The sequence below is a fragment of the Microcebus murinus genome, chromosome 18, assembly GCF_040939455.1.
Source record: "Microcebus murinus isolate Inina chromosome 18, M.murinus_Inina_mat1.0, whole genome shotgun sequence".
NCBI classification, from domain to species: Eukaryota; Metazoa; Chordata; class Mammalia; order Primates; family Cheirogaleidae; genus Microcebus; species Microcebus murinus.
The window spans coordinates 46,010,719-46,028,536 of NC_134121.1; the positions used below are offsets into that span (position 1 = coordinate 46,010,719).

Consider the following 17,818-nt stretch of genomic DNA (forward strand, 5'->3'; position numbering starts at 1 on the left):
AAAGCCGATGTACAGAAGGCCAGGTCTCAGTGCAGATGTGCAGGCCCAGTCTAGGTCCTGCACGCATGAGCAGAGAATCCCCATCTCCCGTACAGATGTGCGAGGAGCGCCCAGCTTCTCGCCCACTTCAGAGAGGACCACCCAGAACCTGCCCGGTCTCCGCGCTGCACCTTCAAGTCTAGCACAAAAAAGGCCTGGCTCAGGCTTCCGCCCTGAGCAACAAACGGTCAGCGCGTCCGAGACCTGAGCGCAGGAGTGCGCGGGGCCGGCTCCGCCGTAGGCCAGGGCTTACCCTTCGTCGGTTCCCCGCCGCTGGTGTCGCCGCTCGCTCGCAGGTCCCGTCGCCACAGACAGAAGCCCCCGACCGCAGGAGCGCGGGCCCCACACCTCCCCCGCCCGCGCCAACCTCCACCCCGCGCCACGCGTTCAAATTAGCCGGGCGGCTGGTCCGCGCTTCTCATTGGCCACCGCCTGGATCGCTGATTGGCTGTTTCCTGAGTAACCAAGTAAGCCGAGGTGGCTGGCGCTATTCACAGTGCGCTTGCGCACTTCCCATTCCTGGGTGCAGGCGGGTCTGAGGCAGCGCCTCCGAGGCTGACAGACCAGAGTGGCCGGCCGAAACCAGTACGGGGCTGGGATACGGGAGTCCACGACCCGTCTTTGTGGTCCCTGGAGCTGGACTCATTGTTAATTACAGCAACCAGACATCCAACAGGTTTTTAAGCCTGCTTTTTCTTGGGCTAAGTCGCATCCGTCTGTCTGAGGGAAGAGCCACTGTCCAGCGTCTCTTCTCTGTCGGGGACCATTCCAAGAATGAACTTCAAGGACCTCCTTGATGTGGCAAACCCGATGGACGTCAAGAATGGCAATTCCCAGTGCAGTGGCTCATGCCTGTAATCCTAGCACTGTGGGAGGCCAAGGCGGGAGGATCACTTGAGTCCAGGAGTTTGAGGTTGCAGTGAGCTACGATGACGCCACTGCACTCTAGCCGGGAGACAGAGAGGCAATTCCATCCACGTGGCTTACACAGCGTCAGGAGCATCATGACTGAATGTTGTATATGAGGGTTGGCCCCGTGCAGCACCAATGGGCTGCCCTGTCTCCATCCTGAACAGCTGCCTGCTGCTTGGATTCTGGTGGGCCAACCTCATGTTGCTCTCCAACACCGGAGGTTGTGGTTGTCCAAGAATTGCCAATTGGCCCAGTCACTAACTAGTGCTGAGACTATGGAAGTCACTTTAGCTGAGTGTCAGTTTCTTCATCTATAAAATAGGGCAAATATCATGCCCTTCCTACTTACCTAAGACAGCATGGATATGAAAGCCTCCAAAGCTCCAGCATAGGTAAGGGAATAGCTTTCTATGAATTCGATTTAGGACCAAGCAGGTGAAGGCTGCATTAGGCGCCAGTTGCTCACCACTTTCAGTAAACTTGATCTATCCCCACATTGAGACTGTGGGCATATCTGGGGCATGTAGGACAGAGAAAGGCAAAATTCCTTCATAGGACCAGCCATCAAGCTAATAGAGTCACTATTTAATAACCAGTTGACGTGGCCCAAACTCTTTATCCACCTCCCTGGACTTCAATTGCCTTCTACACAATAGAATAGCACTGCCAGTTTGGTGAGGTTAAAACAAGAAAACTGGCCAGGCACGGTATCTCACGCCTGTAATCCTAGCTCTCTGGGAGGCCGAGGTGGGCGAATCGCTAGAGGTCAGGAGTTCAAAACTAGCCTGAGCAAGAGCGAGACCCTGTCTCTACTATAAATAGAAAGAAATTAATTGGCCAACTAATATATATAGGAAAAATTAGCTGGGCATGGTGGTGCATGCCTGTAGTCACAGCTACTCTGGAGGCTGAGGCAGGAGGATTGCTTGAGCTCAAGAGTTTGAGGTTGCTGTGAGCTAGGCTGACACCACGGTACTCACTCTAGCCTGGGCAACAAAGTGAGACTCTGTCTCAAAAAAAAAAAAAAAAAAAAGAGCTATGCAAAGGTGATGTCATTGTAAAACTACAAGAAAACCAGGGTACTTCTTGCCATCTCCACTAACCATGAGAAATAAAACTGTTAAAGGATGGGCCAGGTGCCGTGGCTCATGCCTGTAATCCTAGCACTCTGAGAGGCCAAGGTGGGAAGATTGCTCAAGGTCAGGAGTTCAAAACCAGCTCTGAGCAAGAGCGAGACCCCGTCTCTACTAAAAATAGAAAGAAATTAATTGGCCAACTAAAAATATAGAGAAAAAATTAACCGGGCATGGTGGTGCATGCCTGTAGTCCCAGCTACTCAAGAGGCTGAGGCAGAAGGATTGCTTGAGCCAGGATGTGTATTTGAACAGAGCTTTGGACTCCCAGGAGCCCTCAGGAGCAAGTGCTTCTTGTGTCCTATAAGCCAGGTCTTGCCTTGGTCCTGCTCTGGATCAGACAATTAGCTGGAGGTGAGGTGAGTCAGAATGGGCAAGGGGCAGAGGGAGGCTCTGTTGTGGCAGTGGAAAGGGGCACTTACTTGCTGGATAATCTGGGGCAAGTCACTTAGCCTCTCAGAGCCTCAGTTTCTGAAGTTACAGAATAGGGAATAAAATAATACTTAGCTTGTTACAAAGGCTAGAAATAATGTAGGTGAAGCACCTTGCAGACATTCAATGAAATAAATGGTAATGGGTAGTCTCATATTTATTCAACAACTGTTTACTGATATGAGACAGGTAGGCTCAGAGGATAGGGTAGTGAGTGATAAACACCCTCATCCTACCCTCATGGAGTTTGCAGTCTATGGAAGAAATTAGACAATTAAGTATGAACAATTACATGAGATACAGTCAATAATGAGAACATGGGGAGTGGGATGCTGGCTGAGGTCTGAGGGAGGATTGGAAGCTAGCCTGCCCAAAGAGTCTGTTCCTTGGCTCTCAGAAGACAAGGGAAGAGAATCTCACAGGTGAGAGAGTCAGCCTTGCTGCATGATGCTGAGGGGCCTTGGTAGGGCCTGGCCAGGCCTGCCTTAATGGACACAACTGGAAAACTTGGGGGTGTTACATCACAGGTGCTGAGAAGGGTAGATTGGTTTGGAATTGGCCCAACAAGAATTTCAAGGCCTAGAACCCTGATCTGAGGGCTGGGTACAGAACTTTTCCTTGTGTGGAGACAAGGTGATTCTGGGCTGATGTGGTTGGGGTGTGAAAGGCAGCAGGCTCTGTGCTCTTGTGAGGCATGTGAATGTCTCACTGTTTATGATTTCCAAGACCCTAGGTGCTCAAAGGAAGCAGAGAGAGGCATATCCTCCCACCTGCACCCTTATCACTGTACATCCTTTGCATTGAGGTGTGGCATTAGCTACTTCTGATATAGACCAATTTTAAAAGGTCCTTGAATCAAGTACAAGACATCATTCTTTCCATCTTAAACCCAGGCCAAACTTCAAGGTCTGATCTGTCCTAGCACAGAAGTCAAACATGCTGAGGACTGAAAAGTGCTCACTGGTTTATCAATAAGTAGGTATGACTTGACAGGAGTGGCAAGGCTAGGTGAGAGTGGGACTTGAGGAAAAAGTGACAATTCTTAGGGCATTTGCCTGCTAAAGGGAGCAGAGAAATGAAGTAGTAGCTGGAATGGGTGAGCGGTTAAAGGAGGATTTTTCAGGATAGGAGAGATTTAAATGATGATGGGAAGGAGCTGATATAGAGTGAGCAGCTGAAGATTAATAGAGAGGTGTGATTATAGTGGGAGGTAGAGTGATCATCCATCCCAATGTACCTGGCTGGGACTGAGGGGTTTCACAGATGATCAGTTTAGAACTGGGGCAGCCCTGAGCTAACAAAAATAGGTAGATCTTGCTGGTGGGAGAGCACAGGATGTATCTTCCATGCAGGCAAGAAAGAAGGAGGAAAGGAGGGGCACAGTAGGGCAGGAAGTTTATGAATTTTATGGTGGAAAGTTGATGGAATCTCCCTCTTGTGACTTCTGGCTTCTCTGTGAGATAGGAGATGTGCTCATCCATTGGATGGTTAGCTTTACGCTCTATGGCCCTTATGGCCCTTGCTCTGGGCCTGACACATACAGCTACTCAATAAATATCGGCTGAAAGGATCAGTGAATGAGTAAGATGGGGTTGGGTTCTGCATTGCAGACTGGGTACTCTGGAGCAGACTGGGACAGAGATCAGTGTACAGGAACTTTATTGGGGAATGCTCTTGGAATTAATACCTGTGGAAGAGAAGGGAAGGAAGCAGGATTGGGCAGAAGGAGAAGTTCAGCTGGGAGCTCTGAAGCTGGGAAGACACTTCAGAATTGTCCTGAGTAGGGGCTGGGGGCCAGGCAGTTAAACCCGCATGCTGATCAGTCATGGGAAGCAGGCTGCCCTGAGAAGGAGCAGGGCATTGAACAAGGCAGCTCACATCAACAGAGGAAATCCCTGAAAGGGGGCTGGTAGCTGACAGCCATCTGCTGGGGGAATGGATCCTTCAGTCCTGAAGGAGACCTGGGCAGTGCATCACAGCGTCCGTCACAGCAGGGAAAGGTGAAAGTTTAAGCAGAATGAGAGCTGTTTGAAATAGCTGCTATATGGTAGAATGGTTACTATGTGCCAGACACAGTGTTACATGCTGAGTGAGACATTGTCTTACTTGGAAGATGCTCTCAGTCCGTCCTTGGAGACAGGTATATACCTACTGGGGGAGTCCAGGAAGGCTTCAAGGAAGAGGAGGCAATAGGCCTGGACTTAATAATGAGCAGGTGTTCGTATGGCTCTGGTCAGGCAGGGAGAGGTCTGTAACTCTCCCAGCCTAGGCAGTTTTCTTAGTCCAGGCTGGTGCTCCTCACTCTGGGAGCAAAGGGGCCTGTGCCTTGTGGGCCTGGAAAGGAGCCATTCACCATCTGGGAAGAGGCAGGAGGCCCCACCCTCGACATAAGCTGCCCAGGCAACAGGCATCATGGCAAGGGGTGCTAGGTGACTTAGGGAAGGAAAGACTGCTCTGAGTGGGAGAGTGTGAAATTCAACCCTTCCCCTCCTTGAAGGACAGAAATAAGGAAGGGCCATTCATGAGGCCTGTGCCCTGAAAAGGTTAGCCATGTGACCTTGGGCAAGTTAATTCACCTCTCTGTGCCTGTTTTCTCATCTAAAAATGGGGATGAGGCTGGGCATGGTGGTTCAGGCCTGTAATCCCAGCACTTTGGGAGGCCGAAGTTGGAGCATCACTTCAGGTCAGGAGTTTGAGACCAGCCTGGGCAATATAGCGAGATCCCATCTCTACAAAAAATTTTAAAATTAGCCAAGCATGGTGGTGTTTGCCTATAGTCCTAGCTCCTTGGGAGGCTGAGCCAGGAGGATTGCTTGAGTCCAGGAGTTGGAGGTTGCAATGAGTTATAATTGTGCCACTGTGCTCCAGTCTGGATGACAGAGTGAGACCTTATTTCTTAAAAGAAAAAAAAAAAAAGAAAGAAAAGAAAAAGAAAAAATGGGGATGATGACAGTAACTACCTTGCAGGATCATTGTGAGGCTTAAATTAATGAATAAATGCAAAATTCTTAGAACAGTGCATGATATATAAGCTACTGCTATAACTTTGCCATTGATACAGAGATGAGGGAGTATTTGTTGTTCCTCCAGTTTCAATATTTCCCAAGTCCTTGGACAAAAGGAGAGAAATCCCCCAGCTGCCTCAGTTCTACCCCTCACTGCCATCCCCCAAAGGGCAGCTTCAGCAAAAGCTCCGGGGATGGAGGCTTAGATTTTGGAGGAAAATATGGTGTTGTAAAACATTTCCAAACATACAAATAAAGAATATAAGCCCCACTTAGTACAGCTCCCTCAGAGGTAACCCGTGCTAACAGTTTGTAAAACCTTCCCTGCCCTCTAATACCACTGTGTCCTGGATGTATCTGTATGATCCCTGCAGGTATCTTGAATCTCTGGGTGCATTTGCATTTTGCTTTATAACTTACAAAACAGGTTGTCATCTGTTGCCTCACAACAGCCCTTCAAGTAGATAATTTTATTATTCAGCTGCATTTTGTAGACGGGGAAACTGAGACTCAGAGAGGTGATGTGTCTTTTACTGAAACACTGAGTATGGTCAGGACTTGAACCCAGTTCTCCTGTCTCCACTTCCTGTATGTCTCCTGGGTCCTGCTATCTCTGGTTCTGCCCTCAACCAACCTGAGCAAACTTGGGCTCTCTGGTTCTTAGTTTTTCCAGCCGTGTAATGGGAGTTGCCCATTCTGTTGCTTTCATTCTCAATTTTGGCAGATGGGGCAAAGCGAGGATATGGAAAGTGTGGGGTCGGCAGCCCTCTGATCTCTTTCTCCTCCAGCCCCCAGCTGCCACCTCTCAGTAACCCTTCCACCCCCTTCCAGTTCCAAACATGTGTAGACTTTTCACTTCCACTTTATTATCACCTCATTTGTGGGATTTTAAGGTTACCTGGAAAGGAGCGAGGAACTCACACCTCCAATTCCACTTTTCAAATATACCTTCATCACTTGTGAAAATAACCTTATTAACAGAGTCTAACCTGCTACAGCTTTATCTGCGGGGGGCACCCAGATAAATAAATACAGAAAGAACCAGGACATGGGAAACAACACAGCTAGCTGGGGTAGTGCAGCCTCTGGACCCCTGGAATTTTCTCCTAGCCCTTGGGGGTCTTGTTGGCAGTTTCAGCAGAATTTAGGCGAAGCCCAGAATAGCTTTGAGCAACTGGCCGCCTTCTCTGTGCTTTTACTCCTCCTCTGGTGCTCAGAGCTCCTCCAGGAAACAGCTCCTGTGCCTCCCCAACTCCCCTGTCTCCTGGATGCTTATCCAGGATTGATTCTCTGGGCAGCTCCCCCTCTAAGCAGTAAATGAAATATTGGTTACCAGGAGTGAGGCAGGAGGCAATTAACCCTTGGACCTCACCACGGCAGATGTGTTTGTAGCAAGCTGAAGTGGAGAGCCAAGCACACCTGCTTGGCCTTCCTGCAAAGTCATCCAATTAGGGCAACCCCCAGTGGTGGGCCTTGCTGCCCTCTCTGGTCCCCATAAACCCCCAAACCAGGACAGCACCAGCCCCTAGGGCTGGCAGCTGCCTGGGCACAGGATGGCCTGGCGTATCCCACGTGTGTGAGCTCCAGGGGCACCTCCGTCTTCATACCCCTCCTGGCAGGGACATCATTCACTAATTAATCACACATCTTTCTAAAGGGGAGGCAGCCTGGGGAGGCTTGTTGCTTCCTTCCTCCAGAGCGGACCTGCCATTCTGCCTGTCCAGCCTCCTTTCCACCACCCACCCAGCCCTGCCCCTGGCATGTTCCTGTGCCAGAAAAGCTCCTGACTGAGGAGGAGGGGAGACCCATGCCCTGCTTTCAGGGAGCCCCCAGTCCAAAGGGGAGACACAGCCTCTGCTCTCAGCGAGGCCCCAGTTGGATAAGCAGACAGAGTCTCTCCTTCAGGGAACCCCCAGTCCAAGGATGGAGACTGTCCCCTGCTCTCAAAAAGGCCTGGTTTAATAGAAAAAGCATAGTATCTACCCTCAGCACCATTAATGGCAGTCACAGTCTCTGCATCCAGAAACCCCCAAATCCCTGGTCTCGGCAGCAATACCCCACCCTCAAGGAGCTGACAATTTAAGGAGAAAGTACAATTTGAGACCCCACTAGTCTGATGGAGGAGACACAAGTCTTGCCTTCAGGAAGCTTCCCAATCTGATGGTAAAGACACAGTTCTTGCCTTAGAGTGTCCCACATCTGAGGGAAAAAACAGATTTTGCTCTTGGGGAGCCCCTCTTTGATGGGGGAGCTACTTTCCCGGTAGGTTCTTCCGCAGCTGGGATGTTGCCTGAGTGACAAGCAGCTGGCAGCTAGTGCTGCAGGACATTCCTTGTGCCCTGCAAAGGTAGAAAAAGTCCTTGACTTCAGTCCAGTCCCAGCTGTGCTACAAACTTACTGCATGACCATGGGGAAGTCATGAATTTTCTTCAGACTATGATTCCTCATCTGCAAAATGGAAATTTCAGTCCCATCTCTCAAAATGACACGAGGATTGTCAAGTCACCAGAAAGAAAGCAAGCCAGCTGGCCAGTCAGGCACTCACTACAGAAATGACGAACATGCTTTTTCATTGTAATGGAGGTCTTGGACCAGTCCCTGTGGCCTCTGGGGAGTGGTGGGGAGCCTGTCAGGTGTGGTGCCTGGGTAATTCCAGGCCAATGTGGCCATTACAGAATCACAGGGCGCTGTGGGCAGCACCGGTGGGGCAGGAGGAGTGCCTTCTAATCTAATCACTCTTCTCAACAGAGACTCTCAATCCAGCCAGACCTGCCAGGGGTTTTATTGGGTTTGTGGGGACCCGCAGATTTCAATCTCCAGAGCCCACAGGGAAGTAACAAGCATTAAGCTAATTTTATTAAATGGCCACAGCTGGCAGTGGGGGAGGTAGGGAAGAGAAAAGAAGATAAAGAAAGTCATTCAAGTCTGCCAGCCATGACAAGGGTCCATACATGGGGCCTGGCCAGGAGGGAAGCCACCCCTCCTTCCTGTCTCTCCAGCTGAGCCAGACTGGGGTGGGGGGAGGCCAGATGGCACTTTTCCTCAATGTAGAGCCTTGGGATTCTCCAAGAGGCTCATGCCATGGCTGCTGCCCAGGGCAGATGCTTGTAAATAAATCAGATCTCTGCAGGGCCAGGGTGGGAATGGAAGGACTGGACTCAGGCTGCCCTAACGCCATCCTCAGTTCTGCTTTGGAGATCTCAATTCTTTATGAAATATGGAGTACTGGGTAAGAACATGGTCTTTGGTTCAAATACTGACATCTGCCTGTTCCTAGCTCTGTGATCTTGGCAAATTACTTAACCTCTCTGAGCCTTAGTTTGTTTACTTAAAATGGATAAAATAACAGCATCTATGTTAAAGTGCATGAGAGCTGTCCTGCAAATCCACTCCCCACCCCACACACATATCCATGAGATAGTATTTATAAAATTCTTACATAGTGTCTGATACATAGTGAGTGCTCTCTAAATATTGGGTATAATTATTTAGGAATGCCCTATGTGACTGTCACAGCCCCCAATCACAGGAGGTGTGGGAGGCGGTGGCAGTGCAAGGAGCCTTAGTGTGTCGTGGACTTCAGTACAATCACAGAACATAGCAACTGTCACACCTCCCTAGAAGAACAAAATCTGCCCATTCAACCTCCCAGGGCCGTTTGGAAAACTTGAGTGAGATAAATACCTGAAAGCATTTTGCAAACTTTAAAGTTATGCATAAATAATAAAAGCTATGTTTATTGAGCAGACATTATACCTCTTTAATCCTCAATCAAGTGAGATAGGCCTCCTCACCTACATTGGATTGCTGAGAAAATTGAGGCCCAGAGGTGAAGTGTTTGGACCAAGATCAGCCAGCTTTTATTAATAGTGCAAAGCTTGTTCCTTTCTATGGCTGTCAGCAACCCAGAATTGAGTCTGAGAGGAGTGACTTGCCCAGGATCATACACAGTGAGTGGCACAGGGTTGAGAACCTGTCTCCCAGTTTAAGGATGGCCTCTGCCTTTGGAATGCTGAAGCCACTTTAAGCAATGCAAACATGGAACTTGTCCACCATGTGAAATGGTGACGTAACTGGGCTGCTTCCCCTTCCAGCTTCCCAAGCCCACTTGGGCTGTGGTGGACGTTGGCCCTTTGGCCAGTCTCCCTGGAGCTACTCTGACTTTGGCACCTGGTTTTCCCCAGAAGCTTCCACTATACTGCTTCCCAGTCTGGAGGAGAGCAGGGTCCGAGGTCCCCTCCCGCATCCCTCACTAGGGCACATACTGAAAACCCCGCAGGATGGAAATGTTTTTATTATAGCTTTGGTCAAACGGGGCACAGCCGGGCTGGGGCTCTGGGGGTGCTGGGAAGCTATCCAGCCCCCAACTCACCCCTCCCCCAGGCGGTGCCACCCCGGAGGAGCAGAGGGCTGCTCATCTTAGAGCGCAGGAAGCAGCCCCACCGACCCTGCCCCAGGCTGGGGAGGGCTGGTAGGCGGGGGTGGGCAGTAAACAGTCCTATTGTACAAATATACAGCGCGGGCCAGGGCGGGGGCGTGGGGCGGTAAACACTGCCTCCGGGGTACTGGGACCCGGCGCGGACGCGCAGAGCCCGGCTCTGCGGCGAGCTGGCGGGAGGGCCTAGCTGCGGCCCAGGCGGTGGTGTGGGCGGACCGAGGGCGTCATAGCCGGGTCGTGTAGCGGGGGATGGGTCTTCACCTGCCCCGCCCGGAAGGGAGCCCTGGGGGTGAGGGACAGGGGATGCAGACGCGGGGAGCTCAATCGGAGTAGATGATGAAGCCGGAGAACGTGCTGTATTTGTTGCTGTTGCCGCCGTGCGCTTTGCCTCCGTCGAGCTTGATAAAGACCTCGTCGCCCGCATCCAGGTGCAGGATCACGCTGTTGCTGGCGTAATCGTAGTTCTGGTCTGCGTCCTGGGCGATGGCACTGGCCCGCACCTGCGGAGGCGGGTATGGGGGGCGGAGATGGGAGAAGGTGAGAGGGTAGGGAGGTGAGGCAGCCAGGTGGGGAGGATCCGGAGGCCCTAAAGCCCGGCCTCCAGCCCAAACAGGGCGCCCAGCCTCTTTCTCCCCCTGCTTCTTTCGTCATCCCACTCCACCCTGCTTCCAATTATACATGACACATTTTGGGAGGGGGTCACAGGGGAGCCCTGGATTTCTACAGGAGGTCTAATCTGGGCCTGAATTTGGAGTGAAGGTGGAGTCTTCCTCCTTAACTCCTCTAGGTGTTCCCATCTGGCCTTGGAGAACCTCAATGCCTCCAGGACATCCAAGCCTGGAAGTCCTTCCTTGCTCAGGGGAATTCTCTGGACCCCCAGGGGATGGAAGGCCTTCCCTCCTCTCATCATTCCTTTCTCTCTGCTTTAATAATAATGATGCTTACATACATTTCAGCCACATCCACCCGATCTCATGTCAGTGGATGGACACAAGGGCACCCCTTGGCACCACAGGTCAGGTGTCTGGACCAATGCCAGGTTGCTAGTAAGCAACTATCCCAGAACCGGGGTGGGGGGGGGCTGTGGACGCCTTGTCTGAAGTTCATGCCAGGGTCTCCCACACTGCAGCAGTGAGATGGAAGGCTGGTAACTCTTTCCCCTCCTAAGACTTAGATTGGGGCTGGGTCCCAGCCTCCAGGGAGCTGTAGATATATACCTGTGACTATTACCCCACCCAAAGAGGACATTTAGCTCCTTCTGTCTCACCCCACGGTGGCAGAAAGGAACTGGGTAGGAAGAAGGGAATTCAGGCCTTACTTCCCTCTGTGATGCTCAGGCTGATCTGACATCCTTGCTGGTTCTTGCCTTGATGGGGGTGGGGAGGGACAGGCAGCATGATGGGTCAAAGGGGTACTAGCATTGTAGTTTGAAGCCTGCCCATCACCTTTAGGGACTCTGACTAATCATAGCTATTGTGTGATGGTGGAAAAATGATCTCCAGACACTCCTCTCAGACTGAGGCAACACAGGGCTGAGCATGAAGATATGGGCTTCTCCAGGACCCTGGGTGGAGAATGGGAAGGAAAGAGCCACCTACAGGATTAAGGCCTGTGGTGTGGGGAGGCTGCACTGAGGGGGGATTCCTCTCAGCCAGGCTTCTCAAAGGCCCCTCTATCCTGTCCCTTCCCTGAAGGCAGCTCACTGTCCCCCTCCCCCCATGGCTGATGTCTGGGCAGAACCAAGCCAAATTAGGGGAGGGGCCCATCCTCTCTCCTGGGCTGGAGGCAGAACTGCAGGTCAGCTGTGCCGAAGCTGCTGACTCAGCCGCAATGCTGCAATGAAGAGGACCCGACATATTTGCATGCGGTCCTCCATCTAAAGCCCAAATTCCTCCAGCCCCTTCTCCCTGCTCAACATCTTTTCCCCAATCCAAGAAGGAACTATTTGGGCACTTAACTGGGAAAACTCCTGGTCCAGCTAAAGTGGGGGGTATAAAATGAGAGAGATGCTGTCTGTCAAGGAGCTCAGTTTCTCTGTCTAGAAAAATGGATGAGAAGACCGTGCTCACCACTGCCACCTTTGTAAAAGCCTTTTGATGGTGAAGAAAAAATATTTAAATCTTGAGCTATTAGGGAACAGCTGAAAGCAAGCAGCCAACTCCTGTATTGTTCCCTGGGCCCTAATCTTGCTAGTATTTATTATTACACATGCATTTCATTATCTTTGCTAATAAATTACTACTAATAACAATTATTTTTATTACCCAGATTAATTTAGCCTTAACTCATTAAAACAGTGTGCTCCTTAATAGCTAAATCCATTAGAATACAGTCATCAGTCATCGGGAATCTCCCAGTGATGTGACAGGCATCAGAACTGTTATGCTTATGTTTATTATTTATTCATCACTATGATTGTTGCTGTAATTATCCTAATTATCCAAGGAGGCAGGGAGAATTTATGCCCTTCCATCCTTAGACAGTGGGGGATCCAGGAATGGAACCCAGGGGTCCCAATTTTCTGCCTGACTGGAAACAATTGAGGCATCCAGCTCCTCCTGGGGTCCAAGGGGAAGTCTGGGAATTGAGGTTGCCATGGAAGCAGGAAAGTAGGTCTGGGCCTTGTCACCAGGGGGCACTGTAGAACCACCTCCTCAAGGGCTGCCAGGAAGGGAAACTGAGGCAGTGGTATCACTAGGAGAACTATGTGAGAGGGTATCCAGCAAACATGTCCCTGCCCCCAGATCAATGCTGGGGTCTTGGATATGCATGTGTGGCTCCCAGGCAGTCAGCCTGGCCCATAGGGGACACTTGTGTTTTCATACATTTATTGGGTACCTACTGTGCCAGGCACTGTGCTGTGTTGTGAAAGCTATTAGTGGCCAGAGAGGCTGGCTGGGGGCCACCTCCCACCACCAGGTGAGAGGATGATTTCCAGTTAAGTCTTTATACTGTAGCCCTCAATTTATATACACCAGCACCTCTCACCTCAACTAGACTCTGTTGTCTAAGCCTTCGCCCATTTGTAATACCTCCCCGCTGCCTCCTACCCTGGACAAGTAGCACCCTGACCATAGGCCCTGGCAGGTCCCCACACGGCCCCCTTTATCAATTTTGTATCCTCCCTGACCCATCTGAACTGTGGTTGTTGGCGGCCACTGCAGGCAGCTGACCCTGAGCACCACCCCTAACCTAGAGCCCTTTCCTCAGGCTCTTCATGTCCTAATAATGAGGGCTCAGTGCCTTCAGGTTGAGGGGTGTCGACTAAAAGCCATCCCTAAGGACAGGGGCCAGTGGACCTCAGATAATGACAGAGGGGGCCTCAGCACCAGGTATGAAGGTGGTTTCTCCCACCCCCATCTTGCCCAGGAAAGGGCCAAGGCCCAGATTTGGCTCTGCCTTCCCAAAGAAATTCTGGAAGCCTCTCTGTAGACAGGAAGCCAAGAAGAAAAAGCCTAGAGCAACCCCCAGTTCTGAAGGCATGGGAGACACAAGCTCCCCTCCTGTTCCTGTCCATTGCCCAGTCTTGTCATTTTTTTTCTCTGCTAACTTGCATGTCCTCATCCACCTCTGAGCCAGCCTTTCCCTACATTTGACCTTTCATTTTCTCCCTAGCTGTGCCTCCTTACCTTCAGGACCCAGGTTCACCAGTCTCTGCTCCCATCAGGTTGGTTGGAGCCAAGGTAGGCCCCACTGAATCACTCTCTCCCAGCCAACACATTTGGGGACAGAAGTCACAAGTAGGGCTCACAGCCCACCTTTAACACAGTATTATTGGGGTGTGTTATTGTATGGTTATTACTGTTCCCCCTACAGAGGCCATGAGGTCTAGAGGGCAAGTAGACTGAACCCCTGGTACCAAGCCCCAAACCTGTCTCCTAGCAGGGACTCAAAATTAATATGTGGAATGACTAGTGAGATTAAATGAGTCTCTTAGGCAATCTGGATGGAGAAATCATGAAGGATATAGGGGAGGGGGCTGTAGGCCCCATTATTTGTCTTGGGCTTTTGGGGGAGTATGATCTGAGTAACAAAGTGCTGAGTCTTTGAAGCCTATAGTTAAAGCCACCTCCTTTGTTTCTATTAGCCTGCGGTGCCACCTATAGTGAGCACCCTTCATCGACTCTGCCAACACCTTTCCCCTCCTGAAGGAGAAAGAAGGGGCTTTTATTTATTATTTATTTATTTATTTTGAGACAGAGTCTCGCTTTATTGCCCAGGCTAGAGTGAGTGCCGTGGCGTCAGCCTAGCTCACAGCAACCTCAAACTCCTGGGCTCAAGCAATCCTGCTGCCTCAGCCTCCCAAGTAGCTGGGACTACAGGCATGAGCAACCATGCTCGGCTAATTTTTTCTATATATATTAGTTGGTCAATTAATTTATTTCTATTTATAGTAGAGACAGGGTCTCGCTCTTGCTCAGGCTGGTTTCGAACTCCTGACCTGGAGCATCCGCCCGCCTCGGCCTCCCAGAGTGCTAGGATTACAGGTGTGAGCCACCGTGCCTGGCCAAGAAGGGGCTTTTGAGATAGTTTCACCTCCTAGTGGCTAAAGCAAGTGCCCCTGCCCCAGGCACACAGCATCTTTGGGGCCCTGCTGGGACTCCTGAGGTGGTGCCCAGCAGGCACTAGGTAGGGTCTAGGGGCTACAGTTGGCCTGGTGACTGCCGCCCTATCCAGGCAAAGCCCCTGCTCCCTGAAAACTCAGCTTTGTGCCAGCCCAAACTTCTTTGGTAAAGGAGGAAACTCTATTGACGAAGGTGACATTGCTTCATCCCGTATTGGTGATTAATAAGGGAATCCTGGGGCTGTCTGCAGAAGGAGCCCTTGCTGGATGCTGGGGCCTCCCAGTTGGTCAGGAACCAAGGACAAAGAAGAGAGACATCGGAAAGCCTAATAGATACAAGAGGGAGAGAGACACACAAGGAATAGAGAAGAGGGGGGTTACCCCCAGGGGAGAGAGGCCAGAAACCCAGGGAGAGACAGACACAGACACAGAAAGTGGCAGACACAGAAGAGAGACAGAAAAGAGAGAAAGAGAAGAGGCAGAAACCAGAAAACAGGGTGGGGACTGGCCAGGCAGAGGAAACAGAAGATGGGGGCGGACTTACAAGCACCTGGTAGGCGGTCTGCTGACACCCCCTGCCTGCCCCTTCCCCTGTCCAAAAGCCTTGCAGAACTGCAGGCCAACAGAGCCTCAAGGTAGTGCTGTGGTGGGAAGGGTTCCAACAAGGTCTTGGGTCTCAATCTCTGGAGATTTCTTCCCAATTCCTAGCTTTAGTTCTGACCAGGGGTCCCCTTCTTTCAAGAGAATACTCAGCCTGGCCATGCCCTCAGGCCCCCAGGCCTCAGTGAGCTGGGAGCACTGGGATAGGAGGTGGTATCAAGGGAGCTGAGTAACCTTGTTGTCACCCTGGGGCAGGGTTGGGTCGAGGTTGGTCCTGGAGAGACCATTCCAAGGTGAGCTAGCCACACTCGAGGTCCCAATACCTGACTCCCCACACACTGGGCGCCTTCCAGCTCCAGTGTTTGGAATGGGGACAGGGAATAGAGAGGATCCCCCTACAGTCCAGGAGTCAGGAGGGATTGGAGCTGGGAGATCAAGAAGAGGGGTAGTTTCTGTCTCTGCCCTGTCTCAGAGGAAAAACTTTTCACCCCCAAGGCAGCCTTCTAGCACAACGTAGCTCTGACACAGTGGGAACCCGCCCCCCCCCAAGTCCCAGATTTTGCAAAGAGTGTCAGATCCGCTTAATGGTCCCTTCCCGAGGGCGGGGGATGTATTGCGGCTAGGGCTCTGAGCGCTGGGCTTTCTTTGCCTTTGTGTCCCAAACATTTCCTGCACCCCGCCTTCCAGCATGCGCGCATAGCCAAGCGCCTAGGCGCCCGAGGGCGCCAAGGCTGCGTCTCCCTACCTGGTGCCCTAGAGCCATCCTTGCCCTCCCCTTATTGCCGGTTGGTATCTGCCTGAAACCGCCTCCCAAAGGCCAAGCCCCCAAGGGCAAGTCTGCGCGCCCCGGAGCTCTACGCTCTGACTAGTTGGCTTTATCAGCTGCATTTCCATGTCGCCAGTGCCCAGCAGCGTCTGTTTTGGAGCCCGGGCCCAGGAAGAGAGATGTCAGGGGTATTCGCTGTCTCCGACCAGCCCCACATGTGATGCCTAAGCGGGGCCGCTGTGGGATCTCCACCTGCGTCCGCCTGGCGCACCCGCCTACTCTGATGGGGTACCCATTTGCCCCAGGCTTTCTGGGTGCCCTGCCCCCAATGCCAGCCCTATGCCCCCTCCTGGCCCACCTGGCCGTTCTTGCAGAGGTCCGCCCACATACTGGTCCCGTCGCCGCCGCGCATGAGGACATGGTAGGTGAAAAAGTAGGTGCCCGGAATGTTGCACGTAAACTTGCCGCTGGCCGCGTCGTAGTTGTTGCCTAGGTTGGTGACCACGTCGTCAAACTTGAGCACCTCGTAACCCTCGTGGGGGTTCTTGAGGCCGGCGTAGAAGGCCACGCGGGGCACCGTGGTGTAGGTGGCCGTGCTGATGGCGCCGCTGCCGCCTGCGCCCGGTAGCCCCGGAGGGCCCGGCTTGCCTGGCTCACCCTTCTCCCCGGGCGGCCCCACAGGGCCTGGAGGACCCGGGTCCCCGGGAGGCCCGGGGGGGCCTGGCTTGCCGGTGCGGCCCGGCTTCCCCTGGGGGCCCTGCACCAACGTGGAGGGCGGGGGCGCGCCGCTTTGCTCGCTCAGGGCGTCGCCGCCGTCGGGCCGCGCGCCGGTGCCGGGGCCCCGCGCGGGGTAGGGGTCGCACACCATGCGGCAGGTGCCCAGCATCTCATAGTGGCCGTCCGGGCCGCCCGAGCTCACGAGCACGGGGATCAGCACCACCAGCACCAGCAGCATCACCACACCCGCGGCGGCCGCTAGCAGCGTCTTCCGGCCCGCGCGGAACCTGGGGAGCGCCGGGCCGCCCGGCCGCGCCGTCGGGGCAATGGTGCCGGCGGGCAGGGGGCGCGGGCGAGACGCCCGCGCTCAAGGGCGGTCCGGCGGGGCTGCGGGCATAGGGCCGGGCCCCGGGCACCGCGCTGCGCTGGGTGCGCTGCGGAGCCCAGCCGCCAGCTCCTGCCTCGCGCCTCCCTCCCGCTGCGCGACCGGACTGAGCGCCGCGGCCGCTGCCTCCCGCCTCCCGCCTAGCGACTCGCTCCTCCGGCCCCGCGCTCGGGCCACCGCCCCCTCGGCCGGGCCCCGCCCCGCCCGCTCCGCGCGGCTCCGGAGCGCTAGGGGTGGGGCTGCGGGCGGGGCCGGCGCCTAATTGGGCCGCCGGCGCCTCGAGGGGGCGGGGCCCGCAGGGGGCGGGGCCGTGGAGACCCGGGCGGGAGCCGGGAGAGGAAGGGGCCACCGAGAAAGCAAGAGATTGAGACTCGGAAATGGGGAGGGGGCTAGAGTCAGAGAAACAGGAGAGGCTCTCAGAGGGAAGGGGAGAGTATAGGGACCAAAGAGAGAACGGAAGAGAGGGCCACAGAGAGACCAGAGAGCGCCGAGGGGACCCGGAGAGAGCCTCGAGGGTCGGTCACGAGGAATTTTAGAGGGACGGAGGGAGGCGCTAGGGGCACGACCGGCAGGGGGCGGAAGCGAGGGGGTAGCACCGGGTCTGCAGGGGACAAAGAGGGCATTGAGGGGAGGACCGAGCGGGGAGCGGGAAGGTAGGTAGGATGAGAAGGGGGCTATGAGGGGGAAAAAGAGGGAAGGCAAAGGAAGGACAGAGAGGGGCCATTCCACACTCAGGCCGAGCGTCTGGGAGATCCAGGCATCGAATACCTGCCTGTCAGCGTGCCCAGCAGATCCCGAGTGCTGAGGAGCTGCCTCCTCTTTTCTGG

At 53.4% G+C, this 17,818-nt stretch overlaps 1 protein-coding gene across 1 annotated transcript; it reads right to left on the reverse strand.

Annotated features, from left to right (window-relative positions):
• Positions 1-9,380: 9,380 nt before the first annotated feature.
• On the reverse strand, positions 9,381-17,099 carry C1QL1 (complement C1q like 1). The gene is made up of 2 exons (XM_012786814.3): positions 16,248-17,099; positions 9,381-10,459 (listed from the first exon to the last, which is right to left on the reverse strand). Exons 1-2 carry the CDS (start codon positions 16,842-16,844, stop codon positions 10,280-10,282), a joined length of 777 nt encoding a protein of 258 aa, XP_012642268.1. The 5' UTR covers positions 16,845-17,099; the 3' UTR covers positions 9,381-10,279.
• Positions 17,100-17,818: the final 719 nt, after the last annotated feature.